Source organism: Pelecanus crispus, chromosome 7 (assembly GCF_030463565.1).
Source record: "Pelecanus crispus isolate bPelCri1 chromosome 7, bPelCri1.pri, whole genome shotgun sequence".
Taxonomy (NCBI): domain Eukaryota; kingdom Metazoa; phylum Chordata; class Aves; order Pelecaniformes; family Pelecanidae; genus Pelecanus; species Pelecanus crispus.
In genome coordinates, this window is record NC_134649.1 from 19,294,189 (window position 1) to 19,307,612 (window position 13,424).

General features: G+C 45.5%; 1 protein-coding gene across 1 annotated transcript in view; it reads right to left on the reverse strand.

Annotated features, from left to right (window-relative positions):
- Nucleotides 1-12,191, reverse strand: part of ANXA2 (annexin A2) — a 29,549-nt gene extending 17,358 nt beyond the window's left edge. The window contains exons 1-3 of the mRNA XM_075713511.1: nucleotides 12,164-12,191; nucleotides 7,262-7,321; nucleotides 3,257-3,356 (exon numbers count right to left, since the gene is read on the reverse strand). Coding sequence (XP_075569626.1) covers nucleotides 3,257-3,356; nucleotides 7,262-7,309 — 148 coding nt within the window. The 5' untranslated portion in view covers nucleotides 7,310-7,321; nucleotides 12,164-12,191. The remainder of the gene's footprint in view (nucleotides 1-3,256; nucleotides 3,357-7,261; nucleotides 7,322-12,163) is intronic.
- Nucleotides 12,192-13,424: the final 1,233 nt, after the last annotated feature.

Below are 13,424 nucleotides of genomic sequence, written 5' to 3' on the forward strand. Positions count from 1 at the left end.
CGTATGCTCTGTTAGTACTCTTCTAGTTAGTTAGTTTCTTCTAGTTAGGCTCATATACTTGAACTAATCTATACACAGGGCACAATGAAGCATTATACAGAAATTAAACAGCCTCTTGTCCTATACAGCAAAAAGCCAACCTTTACAAAGGACATGCTAAGGCACTAGATGAACTTGCTACAGAAAAACTAAATAGCAGAAAAATGAAACTGGCATAGCAATGACATTTATTATAAAAGGAGCAAGTCAGAACTGTAACAACCTATTTGCATTATGCAAAGTCTAGGTTGAACTACCGCTAACTACAAACTGGTTTTATATCATATAGAGCCATTTCTGTACATGTCCCTTTCTAGGCTGTTGGATATAAATAATCCCCCTGCATTTAATTCAACTCCACTCAAAGCCCAGCAAAGGGCTGGGCAATACATTTGTGCAGTAGTTTTTGCAGATAGATCTAAGCCCCAATAAACACATCACAGTATTTCTCACAGATCCCCCAGTAGGTAAATACATGGCTAACCTCTGAGAAATTACCCTGAAGAGTGTGAATGAATGCTGGAATATTTACGTATTATATAGAGCAGAAGAGTCAGACACTCTACCCCAGATCTTTGCCCTAAAATGAATATATGGCTGTTTTGTAGCCAGTAAAATAATTTTTACCCATTTTACAATCACCAAAACAAAGATTCACAACTCTGATTCAGGGAGTTTGCATTACTGGGAAACAGCTGGATAATTAATTAGATGGTAACTTTTCAAAATTGGCTCACCCGGACCGCAAATACCATACTTGCATATTGTTTATATAAAAATGCAGAAGGTATACCCAAATGATTTTTCCCAGAGATAAGACTCCAGAGGACATAATTTCCATAGTCCTGCTATAAAGGATACAATTTGAAAGAGTACTTTGATGATTGTGAAATACAGGCCCATTATAGCATGTAAAGACCTAGATTTTTCAAAACAAATAGAAGGCATGGGTTTCAGTTACCAGGAGTCCTTTATCCTGTAAAAAGCCCCCCAAATGCTTGGTTCTTATGTCCGTGTTTTTTTGAAACTGACCACCTCAACCACAAAAAATGCTTGCGTATGTATTTATAACCTGTTTTATCTTTCTCACTGTCTTAAAACAAGATGAACATGTCATATTACTCTTTACAATTCTGTGATAACTTACATTGCTTTTTTCTACCTTCTGCATACAATGCAAACTAATTGCCAGAAAATGTGATAATTCCTAGGAAAAGGGTAGCTGCTGTAGGTATGTACTGTTTGTTCATTGTGAGTGTTATATTTTTAGCTCAAAACCTATGAAGATGTTTCCCAGAAATATTTTTAAATGTAATTTCCCTGTGTAGCTGTTTACATCGCTATTTGTAGAAAACCAGTTCTTGTCTGGCTGATTCAGACTTCTCATTTGGAAAAAACCCATGTATGTTTTAGAGAGTTCACATTTTAGCAAATGAAAATATACTGTAACCAAGCATTCAAAGTGCAAGGAAACAGTACCTGGAAGAAGGGTCCTAACACTCTTGTTCTTTATTTCTCCCAGGAACAGTTCCTTTGAGAGAGTCTTTATGGTGGAAGATTCAGTATTAAAACTGTAGTGATTCTCCCCTTTAAAGCCACCTTCCCAAAAAAGCTCCTGGATAACAAGCTAATAAGCAGAGATAAGATCAATCCCATAAACATGCAGGTCCATGATTAAGTTTCCCTGTTATTTGTTCAGAGGGTCGGGAATCATCTCTCTGACAAAATGTTTCCAAAACCAAACTCAGCAAACTGCTTATCTTTGCTGGAAGAAAGTGAAAAAAATGGCATGAGCTTGACTTTCCTGACTGGAAAAGCTTTTGTACTGCCTAGGATATTGCAATTTACTTTTGCATTAATTAACAGGTTGAGTGTTAAAATGTGTAAATTTGTACCTATCCTGAAAGTCTGACGGTATATTTGACATGTTTAGATTTGCCCTATAATCAGAGCTGTAAAAAATTATTAAGTCTAGACAAAACTCTACATACACACAAAGCATCTTCTGCCAAACACGATGACACTTACTCCTCTCTTGCAAGAGGATTTTTTAAAATAAGAACAAACCTCAAAATGATTCAAAATCAGCACTGAACCTACTTTAATGAGCAGACAAGGGATTTCTCCAGTTAAATTAAGAAATCTGGAGAAAAGAAGCCTCATGCTTGTTAGGGAGGGGCAATACTTTACATTTTACAGCAAGTCAAACATGCTTTGTTGGCTGTGATGGACGACTCTGCATTTCTTTCTGATGAGAAACTGTTTGGCTTTTAAATTTCTCCCTCTCCTAACACGTAGGCAGAAGACTTGGCAGTTCCAGCTACGCCCAGCTGTTGCTTCCCTGGCCTGCAGGAAGTCTGGAAAGTGTGGCACATCCTTTCTTTGTTAGAGCAGGACAAGGGCAGAGGATCACTGCCTTGGGAGTACCACCAAGGTGTTACTCCAGAGTTGTAGTTCGTATTCCCTGTAATCCCAATTGTTTCAATATACCAGGCTTCTCCATTCAGCTGCATCTCTCCCCTGCTGCATCATGGTCTCCTACCAGTCAGTGGAAGTGGTGGATCCTGGCACTGATATAAGGAGATGGAAGCCTACCTGAGAGCCTGGCTCAGAGAAGCAGTGGACTCTCACATTGCCCTGCTCCTGAAATACTGCAACATCATTTCAGAAAACGGATTCTGTTCTTTCTAGGACTTTCTTTGACCCCAAACTAATACAAGATACATGAGCATTTACTTGAAAACCCAGGAGAAAAGTGTTCAAACCATCCCTATTCAGCTGTCTGGAGAGCTGAAAGGTAGAAGAAATGTCCAATCCAATAATCCAGTAGAAATTCATGATTCAGAGCTTGGTCCCAAATCACTGCCACAGAAGTTGACACTTCATTCTCAGTGGCAGAAAAGTAGTAGAATTTGAAGTACTGATGAGTCAAGATAAAAAAAGTGGACATTTTCAGTGATAACCTCAGCAACTCTTGGCTACAAACTTCAAAAGCATATTCAAAGCATGCATTTACAGAGTTCAAAATCTAACTCAGTCAAGATTTCATCAGCGAGGTCTGAGAAATTCAACGCTTCCTAAAATAGGTATCCTAGATTAAGGATATTAAAACATTGGTCTTGAGACACAGTATTTTTTTTTTTTTTTTTTTTTTTTTTTTTCCACACCAGCATTCTATTTGACAAGTAGAATCAAAGCCACAGCCCACGTTCCTCACCTTTGGTCTTGATGGCTGTTTCTAGGGCTGCAGCATCCCGGTCAGCATCAAAATTTGAGTAGGCCTTAACTGTGGCATATGCACTTGGTGGGAGAGAATGCTAGAAGAAAAACAATCTCAAAGTTAAATCATGTAGTCCTGTCCTCACTGCAGTTAATAAAACACATGCCTCTTGGTTAACTGGTGTTTAGCCAAATTTTTAAATACAAGAACTACCATTGGGTATCTGTGAAAATGGAATTCCGCTAAGAGCCACCGAACTCTGTTCTCCTGATGTGTATTGTCCAGAAATCCACTCACAGCCATGCTTATTATAATAAAGAAGATATACAAGTAGATATTATATACTACTGCAGCAAAACCCTAACACATTCCAAGTTTACTTGCTAAACCTCAGTCTTCTAAACTCTGGAGTTTTCTGGTGAGATCTGAAAGAAATTGACTACAGAAAGCTAATTCAAAGAACGTTTAAGTATCTGCTGTGAAAGTCTGACATATTTGAGATTTGAAGCCAATACTTTACTTCAGATTACATTTTAGATTTGGGTAACATTTTAGAAGTTACTAGATTTTATCAGCTGTTTATTGTTGTCCTCTCCTGAGGATTATAGCTTCAAACAGGAAGTCACCAGAACAGAGATTCACCTCTCCTCAGCTGCTTCAGTGTAAGCTAACAGTTTAGCTTGCATCACCTCCCATAGGCAGGTTAAACTAAACCACAGGTTTTCATATAAATACATGAGAAATACTCACAAATCCCACCAGTTCAAAAATCCCATTCTAGTTCAATTTAGAAACCTAAATCTCTGGCAGAAAAGTGTAGTGACTAACAACTGAAATTGCCATAGCTGTTTCCTACGTGAATGAACGACTAAGCTTTCTTGGTAAAGATCACCAGAAACTTTTGTTTCAGTACATAACTCCAACAGAAAGCCAGGTTCATAAACAGGACTAAGCTATCTTAATATCCCTGGAGGATCTTTTTACATGCAAATTGTTAAAAGGAGGACAAATTTAAACTAAAAAATTCCACGGTTTTTGACTACATTTGACTCTATCCTGTAGAGGTCATACTGTCCTGAACAGATTCTTCTGGCAACAACCCCTGTGCCTTCTTCAGACAGTCTGTGTTATGCTGTGCAGATGGGAAATCAAAAAAGCACCAATAAACTGACCCATTCTTTCGTCTCTTACCACCAGCTCTATCTAGCAAAGTGGCCCCAGTTTGGCCCACAGCCACACCACAAAGCACAGCCTTTCCTGTTAGCAGATCAAATTGCTAACAGAAACAGTAAATGGAGATGTGCAATGCAGACTCAGAGAAATCTGTGTGCCTGAAAGATTCCTAAACCAAAGCCCATTAGTATACACAATCATGTGGCACTTCTATCTAATTAACCAGCACTACTGGATAATCTGAAGCAAGTCACCTGGTGAGCTTAGCAGAGTTGGGTACCCCTCCTTCCACCCAGCTCTGAGTATTTTCCGAGTCATTTGGACAGAGTATTTTACTGTGAGATGGTATCATACACTGAGAAAATACATAGCATATTTGCAATTTGGGAGCCATCTTTTCCTCTGTCCTTCCACCCAATGCATGCAACAAGTTGGATTCAGATCCCCTGACACTGATGAAAAGACCCAGGAAGCACCATGTACGTATCTATACCCAAGACAGACAGAAACCTTCTGCTGGCTACTCTACCAGTAAATGGACCACCTTCAAATTCAGCATCCACAAAGATTATGCTTTACTCTCTCAGGTGACTGTCTTCAGTACTTCAGTGGAACAGACACAAGTCTTTTCAGGGTGGTTATTCTGCCTATGAAAAACAACCACTTAAATTCCAGACTACATGGTCTCAAATTACTCTTGTACACTACTGTGCCACAGTACCTGTACTGTATGTTTTCAGACAAGAGTTTTTCCAACTGACTTTCCATTTAGTTAAATACAAAATTTTCCGGAATGTGGCAGTAAAAGTCCAGCTAGTGTGTAACTGCACAAGCAGTCTGGGCCAGACTAAAGCAGAGAAAGGTTTTTTTTTTTGCTCCTCCACATATCTATCATGCTTCAGAGGTCCTCCAACTGGTGTACTTTCTCCAAGCTTGATGAATTCAATCTTGAGGGAGAAGCATATATCACTAACAGGAAAGCTGAAGAGGCTTAATTTCTTCTAAAAAAAACCCCAGTGTTGTCTCACATGTTGTTGTGAGACAACACCAGGACCCTTTCAAGATATCTACATCTCAGTATTCCATGTCCTCAAAAAAATCATCAGTCACATTTGAAAACTGAGTAACTTGACACCATCTGGCAAGTACCCTATAAAGTCTTGACTAAAATATAGGCTTCCAATTCTCAGTGCAAAGGTGGAGCACATGATGAAGCATAACAGCAAGATCGTTGTTACAGAATCTTTCTATACTCTCTTGTGGACAGATGCAGAAACTGCAAGCATAAGTTAACTTCAGCTCAACTCCCTCCTTTCCTTAAAGAAAGGTGAAGATAATACCACGCTGAAGCAAGTGGGCCAGTTTGTCTTGAAACAAATCACTCACTATACCACTGATGCAGAACACAGAAATTCCTTATTGCACAAGACAGGACTTGGGTTCAGCTGCAACCATTCTATACCCTCATGGCTAAAAACTTTTTTTTGAGAAAAATGGGTGGTTGAAATACTGTGTTTAACATCAGGTAACTTACTGAATCATTGTTTAGGGGAACTGGGCAAATTCTTTATGCAAACTAGCTCCTCAATAATTCTGCCTTCCAACTTAGGATCTACAGAACAAAGTAGCTGCTTGATATTTCTTCCTCTCTATGGCAGGATTTCTGATGAAAATGCTGGCATGGAACAGTACTCAAATTTGACTTTTGCAACTACTCACAAGCATCATGGAAGAAACATTTCTGCCCTTGAGAACAGATTGCTCAAATATTATTCCAAAAGTAATTCTCCATTGAAACAAACACAGCCAAGAAATCTGAAGAGCTGACTGCTTTTGCAGTATAAAATCAGCTTTGCTACTTACCTACAGTGCACTAGCCAGTTCTTTGCAACAGCTCTTTCACAAAGATCATATGGTATAATTTATTTCATAACAAGTAACAAAAGCAGGCAAAAAGTTTGCTTGTACTGGGCTCAGATCCGGAGTTACCAGCTATAAAATGTACAAGTACAGCAAGTTTATAAGCAACATGGTGAAATAATGCATGGACAGGATTCACTTCCTCTTCAGTGACAATCGCAGAACCACAAATTCATGGCATGATATCCTGACACTACACTGGTAATCCTACCATCTAATGTTGCAACATAAGAAATTAAACAAAGGGAGTGTGGCTTTCCGGTATTTCAATAGAACTATCAAGCAAGTGCAGATGTGGTGGAAAATACACAATCAAAACCAAGATTCTCTACGCTTTTCAAAACAGAAAATGAGAAAAGAAGTTTGAGAAAATAAGTTTTTTCAAGAGGTAGTATGGTTTTGGTGACAACCATTACAGGAATAAGATCCCCAGTATTTTAATTCCCATTAAGTAATGTTCTCCATTTTTAATTGAAAAAAAGAAAAAGAAGAGAAAACTCAGTAGATATCAGCAAAACTGAACACATTTCCATCTTCTCTTATCATCCTTAAGTCACTTGTTGCTTTGGAAGAAAGAGGGACCACAGATGCAAACTAGCCATTCAGTTTGTCCTGCGATCTCGTTCATATGGCCCAACATACTGCTCATGCTGCTGGCCAGTTAGAAGAACTGTCATTAAATCTAGTCACCTCATATAATTGTCCTATTGTTTACAGCTGCTTTGCGGCTGAAAACTGATCACTGCTGACTAGGTTTTTAATCAATGTAAGTTTATGTAGAAGAGATGTGTAGAATCTTGTAAACTGTGCAGCTCAGTACAACTGTTGGTACAGAGTCCTGTAAAAGACACAAGATGTGGCATTTAAATAAAAAAACCAAACTTTCCTTGTTTAGATAATAATACTTACATCTCCTTCAAGGCTGAGCTTGCTTAAAATTTCATGGACAGTAGACATCTTGAAAGAATGCTGGAGGAAGAGAAAAAAAAAAAAAACACAAGCGGACTTAAATATATTTACAATTACCTCAGCATGTTATATAGTCCTGAAACACTGCACCACTGGAAGTGACATAGTCCAATGAATCTGCTAATCCCAAGCAAGAACGCAGATTTAAGCGTTTCCAAGCCACACCACCATTAATAATGCAACAGTGAGAGGTCTTCATTCTATTGTACAATAAAAATTTATCTTTACTCCTTGAAAAGCAACATTTCTTCTGCATTTTAAATACTTAAACTTAGGAACTGGAGAATCTCTACCTTAGAAACAGGCTACAGCTCAGTGCCAGGAAAATGGTGCAGAATCATTATAGCCTGGTCCAGCTCAAAACCAAAAAGCAGCAACAAGTAGTAGCATTTAAATCAGATGCTCAATTCCTCAAGTACTCATGGAATGCATTGAAACTATTTATATTAATGCAGACATTTTCTAAAATGATAATGCTGTTCAATCTTCAATCCTGGACACAGGCCACAAATGCCTCTAAAACCATATGGTTTTGTAGTGGCTCCCCAGTAATAAGAATCACAGGACAAGCTACAAACACCAGTTAGTAACATGATTGTCAGACGCTAGCTAACAAGGACTCTCTTGAAAATGATCGCTCCAAAAGTAAGAGCCATTGAGGCGAGATAACCAGTATCGTTGCTCCATTGCCAGAGCCTGCGTAACAACTTGCTAGCATATGTAAAGAAAAATAGGGAAAACCCCAACCCTGAGATAGATTATACACAATGCAGAAATGAACATTGACGTTACATGCTTATGTTATAATGCCTTGCTTTTTTCCAACTCTGGTTTCTGGTCAGGGAAGTTTGCCAGAGCTGTATTACTGTTTTACTGGAAGGGTCTCTCAACTAAGGAGGAAGTTTTTTCCAAAGAAATATTGCCTCTGGCTTATTATAAGAGGCTTGATCATTCGCAAAACTCTGCTCTCAAATGCCCCTACTGAAAGGACAGACATTGCCACTCACATTGCCTTCTAGTCATCCAGGTTGGCACCTGCAGCAAACATTATTTTGCCTGTTGAAATGAAAGCTTGTTTCTCAGGAACTCTACAATCAAGCTGTAGAGAGCATTATCAAACAGGGAAAAGAGTTGGCTTGACGAGAGGCAGGAGAAAAAGGACAGCAACAACTCAAGACATGCCACTAACTGATAACTGAGCCTGGAACCAAAATTTTCAGCCTCACTGGGTACCAATCCCTTCACTTCCACGCTGTCACCGGTTCCCCCACTCCAGCTTCCAGATACCATGCCCTCTGAGCCAACTCCCAGCTATTGTGCAGCCAGTCCTGGGTATGAACTTTCAACTGGTTTTCAGATTTTTTTTTTAATCCCCCATCAGTCATTCTTCTGATGGTATTGGGGCTTTCTCAGGCAAGCAGCGGTAGCCGCCCAGGCAAATTTCCCAGACAAACCAAACTCCTCTCCACTCAATGATCAATCTGAAACCAAGAGCTCAGAGAACCAGCACAAAGTTTGAAATAGTTTCTTAATAACGGAGATCTGGTTAGAACTCTAGAACAAGTGTTTATTTTTTGTTTTAGCTCTTGTAAACCTCCTGTACATCAAGAGAAAAGCAGAGAAATCCTTACTTTTAGCAGATATAGCAAGTGTTACGAGAATAAAATGCAGAAATGCAATTACATGCCTTCTGTAGCGTAACTGCTGTAATCGCACCTTTCCTCACTTACAATACAGAAAGTAAACCTTTCATCTTCCGAAGCAACCTAGGTATAAGTAATGAAAGCAACTTTACTTCAAGGAAAAATTAAGACCCTGGGGGAGGAAAAATAAGACAGAACAAAAAACACAGTCATGCATCAACTTATTTGAGAATAAATCTTTTTCAGAGCAAAAATCCAACCAGCCCTTTAAAGATAGGCTGCAGAAGTTGTAATAAGCAGCTACCTGCTACTGGCACTATTAACCATGCTGGTTAGAGGGGGACGATATATTACTGAGTTATGATATTCTTATGTTTACTCTTAATAAAATGAAGTACCTAACAATGGGTCCTTTGTAATCTGACAGTATTACAACCAAGACCAAAGATGAGCAACTTAAGTCCTTTAGTCTTGCTTGTCACAGAGAACTAAAAAACACCAGTGAAAGCTAAAGCAAAGCGACTGCAGTATAATCAAATAAAGTTTCACAAAACAATCACTGGACAGCTTTTTGCAAGACTCCTGTTTCTAAATCACTTAAAAAACCACATTGAGTCAGGCTTGTTGGAACAAAAAACTTGAACAGAGTCCGGGAACAGAAATAACACACCCTCACGTAAAGCTGGAACTGGGAGGTTCATATCATCAGCACACAACAATGCTATAGCAACCGACCGCCCATCAGCAGCAAGCTGGCAAAAGAAAAAAATGGGATTTTTTGCAAGAATCTTTGCAGAGAAAGTCCTTCACTCCGAGAACAAACACATCTCTTGTCACACCCTGCTTTGTTAGGCATTCATATCGGAGAACAGACTCTCACCGTTCTCCGATGGACTGATTTTATCTGATGTAGTTTTGACAAGTTTTGAGTGGGTTTTAACATGTAAATAGTAAATACTTGCACTAACTTGTTCTTCCTCACACTGGAAAAGAATCAACTTCTACCTTCCAGCTGTAAACTAATACTTGAATACCTTAAGGCAAGTTTCTACAACCAGTTTTCCTCCTAAATCCACATTACGTAATCCCGAATCATAATCTTATTCGACTAAAAGAGATAGCATCTGTTTTGACCTCGACCCCCACAGTAATCACTGATTTGCAAATCTGTCCTTATATTGGGCCTAGTCTATACTCAGGACCTTACCCCGTAACTGTTTGGTGACAGAAGAGTGTGTGTTTAAAAGTAGCCCCATATCTTGATTCCCAGGGGCAGCTCACCTACATTACAGCAGAAAAAACCCCACGTGATCCATGGAAAAAAAGTGTCAGGTATGCACAAACAACTACATTGCTCAATAAGCAGAGTTAGCATTTTAAGAAGCACTTCTTATACTCTTGTGGACAGAGATTGAGCAAAGGGTGTTCCCAGACATCTGAGCCAAGGAAACGGCATCCCCAGAATGAGAGAATGGAAACTCTTTCACTTGGAGCACATTTGTGTCAGGTCTCCAAAAACTAGGGCAAGGGCTGGCAGCAGAGGAGATGAGGGAGAGTGAGGAAGATCTGCAATATCTGATGTAAATGAAATAAGGACTCAAAATCATTCATTTATATACAGTGCTAACTGCAAGTACAAATAAGCCAGGCTGTATCTCCCCAAATCACCCGATAAGGTTTAACAGATCATTGAAAGCCACTACTGGGAAAAAAAAAAAAAATCAGCTTTAAAGAACAGGATTTCAAAACCCATTAAACCATGCTGCCACAAACGTACTTTAACCATTCTCTTCCACAGACACTGCTAATAACCTAGGAGATGTTCCATTTCAGGAAGATACTACCCACATACAAAATTAGGGACTTTTATTTCTTCAAATTCAAGTTATTCTTACTTCTGAGACTTTACAGGAAAACCTCTTTTTTTTTTTTTTTTTTTAAATCAAGGCAAACCATTCTATACATTAGCCAATAGAACCTATACTCGCTAGGGCTGCTTATCACAACTAGCTCCACCAACAGAAGGCACACATAGGGATGGATCACTCAAAGGCACAGAGATTCCAAAAGATTGTTTCACTGTTGACCTGTGTGTTGGGGTCTGCACATCTCTGTGCGGATACAGCATTTGAATATGAACATAAGAACAACTAACATTAAACAAAATTAAAGCTGCCACGCGTAAGAACACAACTCAAGTCTGCATGACTATCCTGACATCACGTTACTTTCCTTCCAGTTGGAACACACGGCAACATTCCTTTGCCCTACCTCCCCTCCTCACTCGAGGAGGAGGAAGCGGTGTCCAAGCGGACTCACAGTCCAGAAGGCAGCAGCAGGATCCCAGCAATTCCGCTCATGGCCGGGGCAGGGTGGGAGAGCCGTGCCAAAGCCTGGCTCCGCGAGCAAGGAACCGCACAGGGCTCCCCGGCACGCCGCGGGGGAGAGCAAAGGCAGCCCTCGGGGGAGCATCAGCTACCCGAACGCTGCCCGCACAAGGGCTTCTCCTCTGCCCTGCCAGCGCCTGCCTCTGCGGCGGCGCCCGCAGCCGCGGCCACGCCCTGGGGGAGAAGGGAAGGGGCCGCTGCCCGGGCCGAGCCCGGTTCGGGCGGGCCCCGGGCCCCGCCGCGCCCGCGGGGGTCACTCCAGCCTCGCCAGAGCTGGGCGAGCACCGCCTTCAGCGGCCGGCCAGCCTGCCCGGCGCAGCCCGCCGCGCTGCGAGGCTCCGGGCCGGAAAGCGAATTTACGCTGTCATCGTCAATCCAGCCGCGCCTTTGCGTACCTTAACGAGGAAAAAGAAATGAGTATTTGGGGAAGTCTGACCCAATCTGGCACCGGTTCCTCTTCTCTGAGCGCTGCCGCCACACCCAGCGTTGGTGCGGGGCGCTCGAAGCTCTCCGGGGGGGAGCCTCGCCCGTGGAGGCCGCCGGTTCCACGTGGAGCCCGGCGCAGCGGAGCAGCGGGCGGGTAGCGCCGACGGGAGAGGAGAGGAGACGGGCCCGGGGCGCGGGAGGGCGGCGGCCGCGCCCAGCCACCGCCCCGCTCCGCAGCCGCGCTCCGCTCCCGCCCGCCCCGCAAGCGGCTACCGCGGCCCGACACCCGCCCGCCCGCCCGCACCCCCGGCCCGGCCCCGCGGGGCCGCCACCTCCCCCCGCTCCGTGCCGCGCTGGCGGGGCCGGCGCGTTCGGCGAGGGCTCACCTGGCCGGGGCGCGCAGGGCGGCTCTGGCGGCGGCTGGGGCGGGCGGCGGCGCGGGCTGGGTTTTGTAGGGCCGGGCGGGCCCTCCCCGCCCCGGCGCCCCCCCAGCCCCCGCGGCGCGGCGCGGCGCTGACTCACCCGGCCGCGCCCGCCTCCCGCCGCAGGAAGGGGCGAGGGACGGGGTGGGCGAGGGTAGGGCAGAAGCGGCCTCTCCCGCCGCATCCGCGTCCCGCAGGGCCCCGTACCCGGGGGCCGCCCGGGGGGCTCCTGAGGTTGCGGAGGAGGCGCCGGGAGCAGCGCCCTGGAGGTGCAGCCCTCGCCGCCCCCCTCCCTGTCCCGTCCCGTCCCGCTCTCCACGGAGCGCTCGGTAGCCGCTCGGTAGCAGGCCACCTTTCAGCTGTGAGGAAAGCGGCCCCCGCGGCGCTGCCCGGTGCCCCTGGGGAAGGCAGCCCCCGTACCCCTGCCCCTGCCCTCTCCCCTGCGACGCTGGGACAGCAGGCTGTCGTTGCAGCCTATGCTTTGGCTTCCCCAAAGCGGCGCGGCCGCGACGGTGCTCGGGCTCTCGGGCAGGGCACAGCCCCCCCCCCCCCCACCAGGCACAGAGGGCGCAGCCCCCCCCCCCCAGGCCCCCCGCCCCCCCCCAGGCACAGAGGGCGCAGCCCCCCGCCCCCCCCCCAGGCACAGAGGGCGCAGCCCCCCCCCCCCCCCAGGCACAGAGGGCGCAGCCCCCACCCCCCCCCCCAGACACAGAGGGCGCAGCCTCCCGCCCCCCCCCCAGGCACAGAGGGCGCAGCCCCCCCCCAGGCACAGAGGGCACAGCCCCCCCCCCCCCCCCCCAGGCACAGAGGGCGCAGCCCCCCCCCCCCCCCCCAGGCACAGAGGGCGCAGCCCCCACCCCCCCCCCAGGCACAGAGGGCGCAGCCCCCCGCCCCCCCCCCAGGCACAGAGGGCGCAGCCCCCCCCCAGGCACAGAGGGCACAGCCCCCCCCCCCCCCCCCAGGCACAGAGGGCACAGCCCCCCCCCCCCCCCAGGCACAGAGGGCGCAGCCCCCCGCCCCCCCCCAGGCACAGAGGGCGCAGCCCCCCGCCCCCACCCCAGGCACAGAGGGCGCAGCCCCCCGCCCCCCCCCCAGGCACAGAGGGCGCAGCCCCCCCCCAGGCACAGAGGGCACAGCCCACGCTGCAGCGCAGCGGCCCCGGCCCCCAACCGCCCCCCCCCCCGCCGAGTCAGACCTGCACCCTCCCGCCCCGGGCTCACGCCCG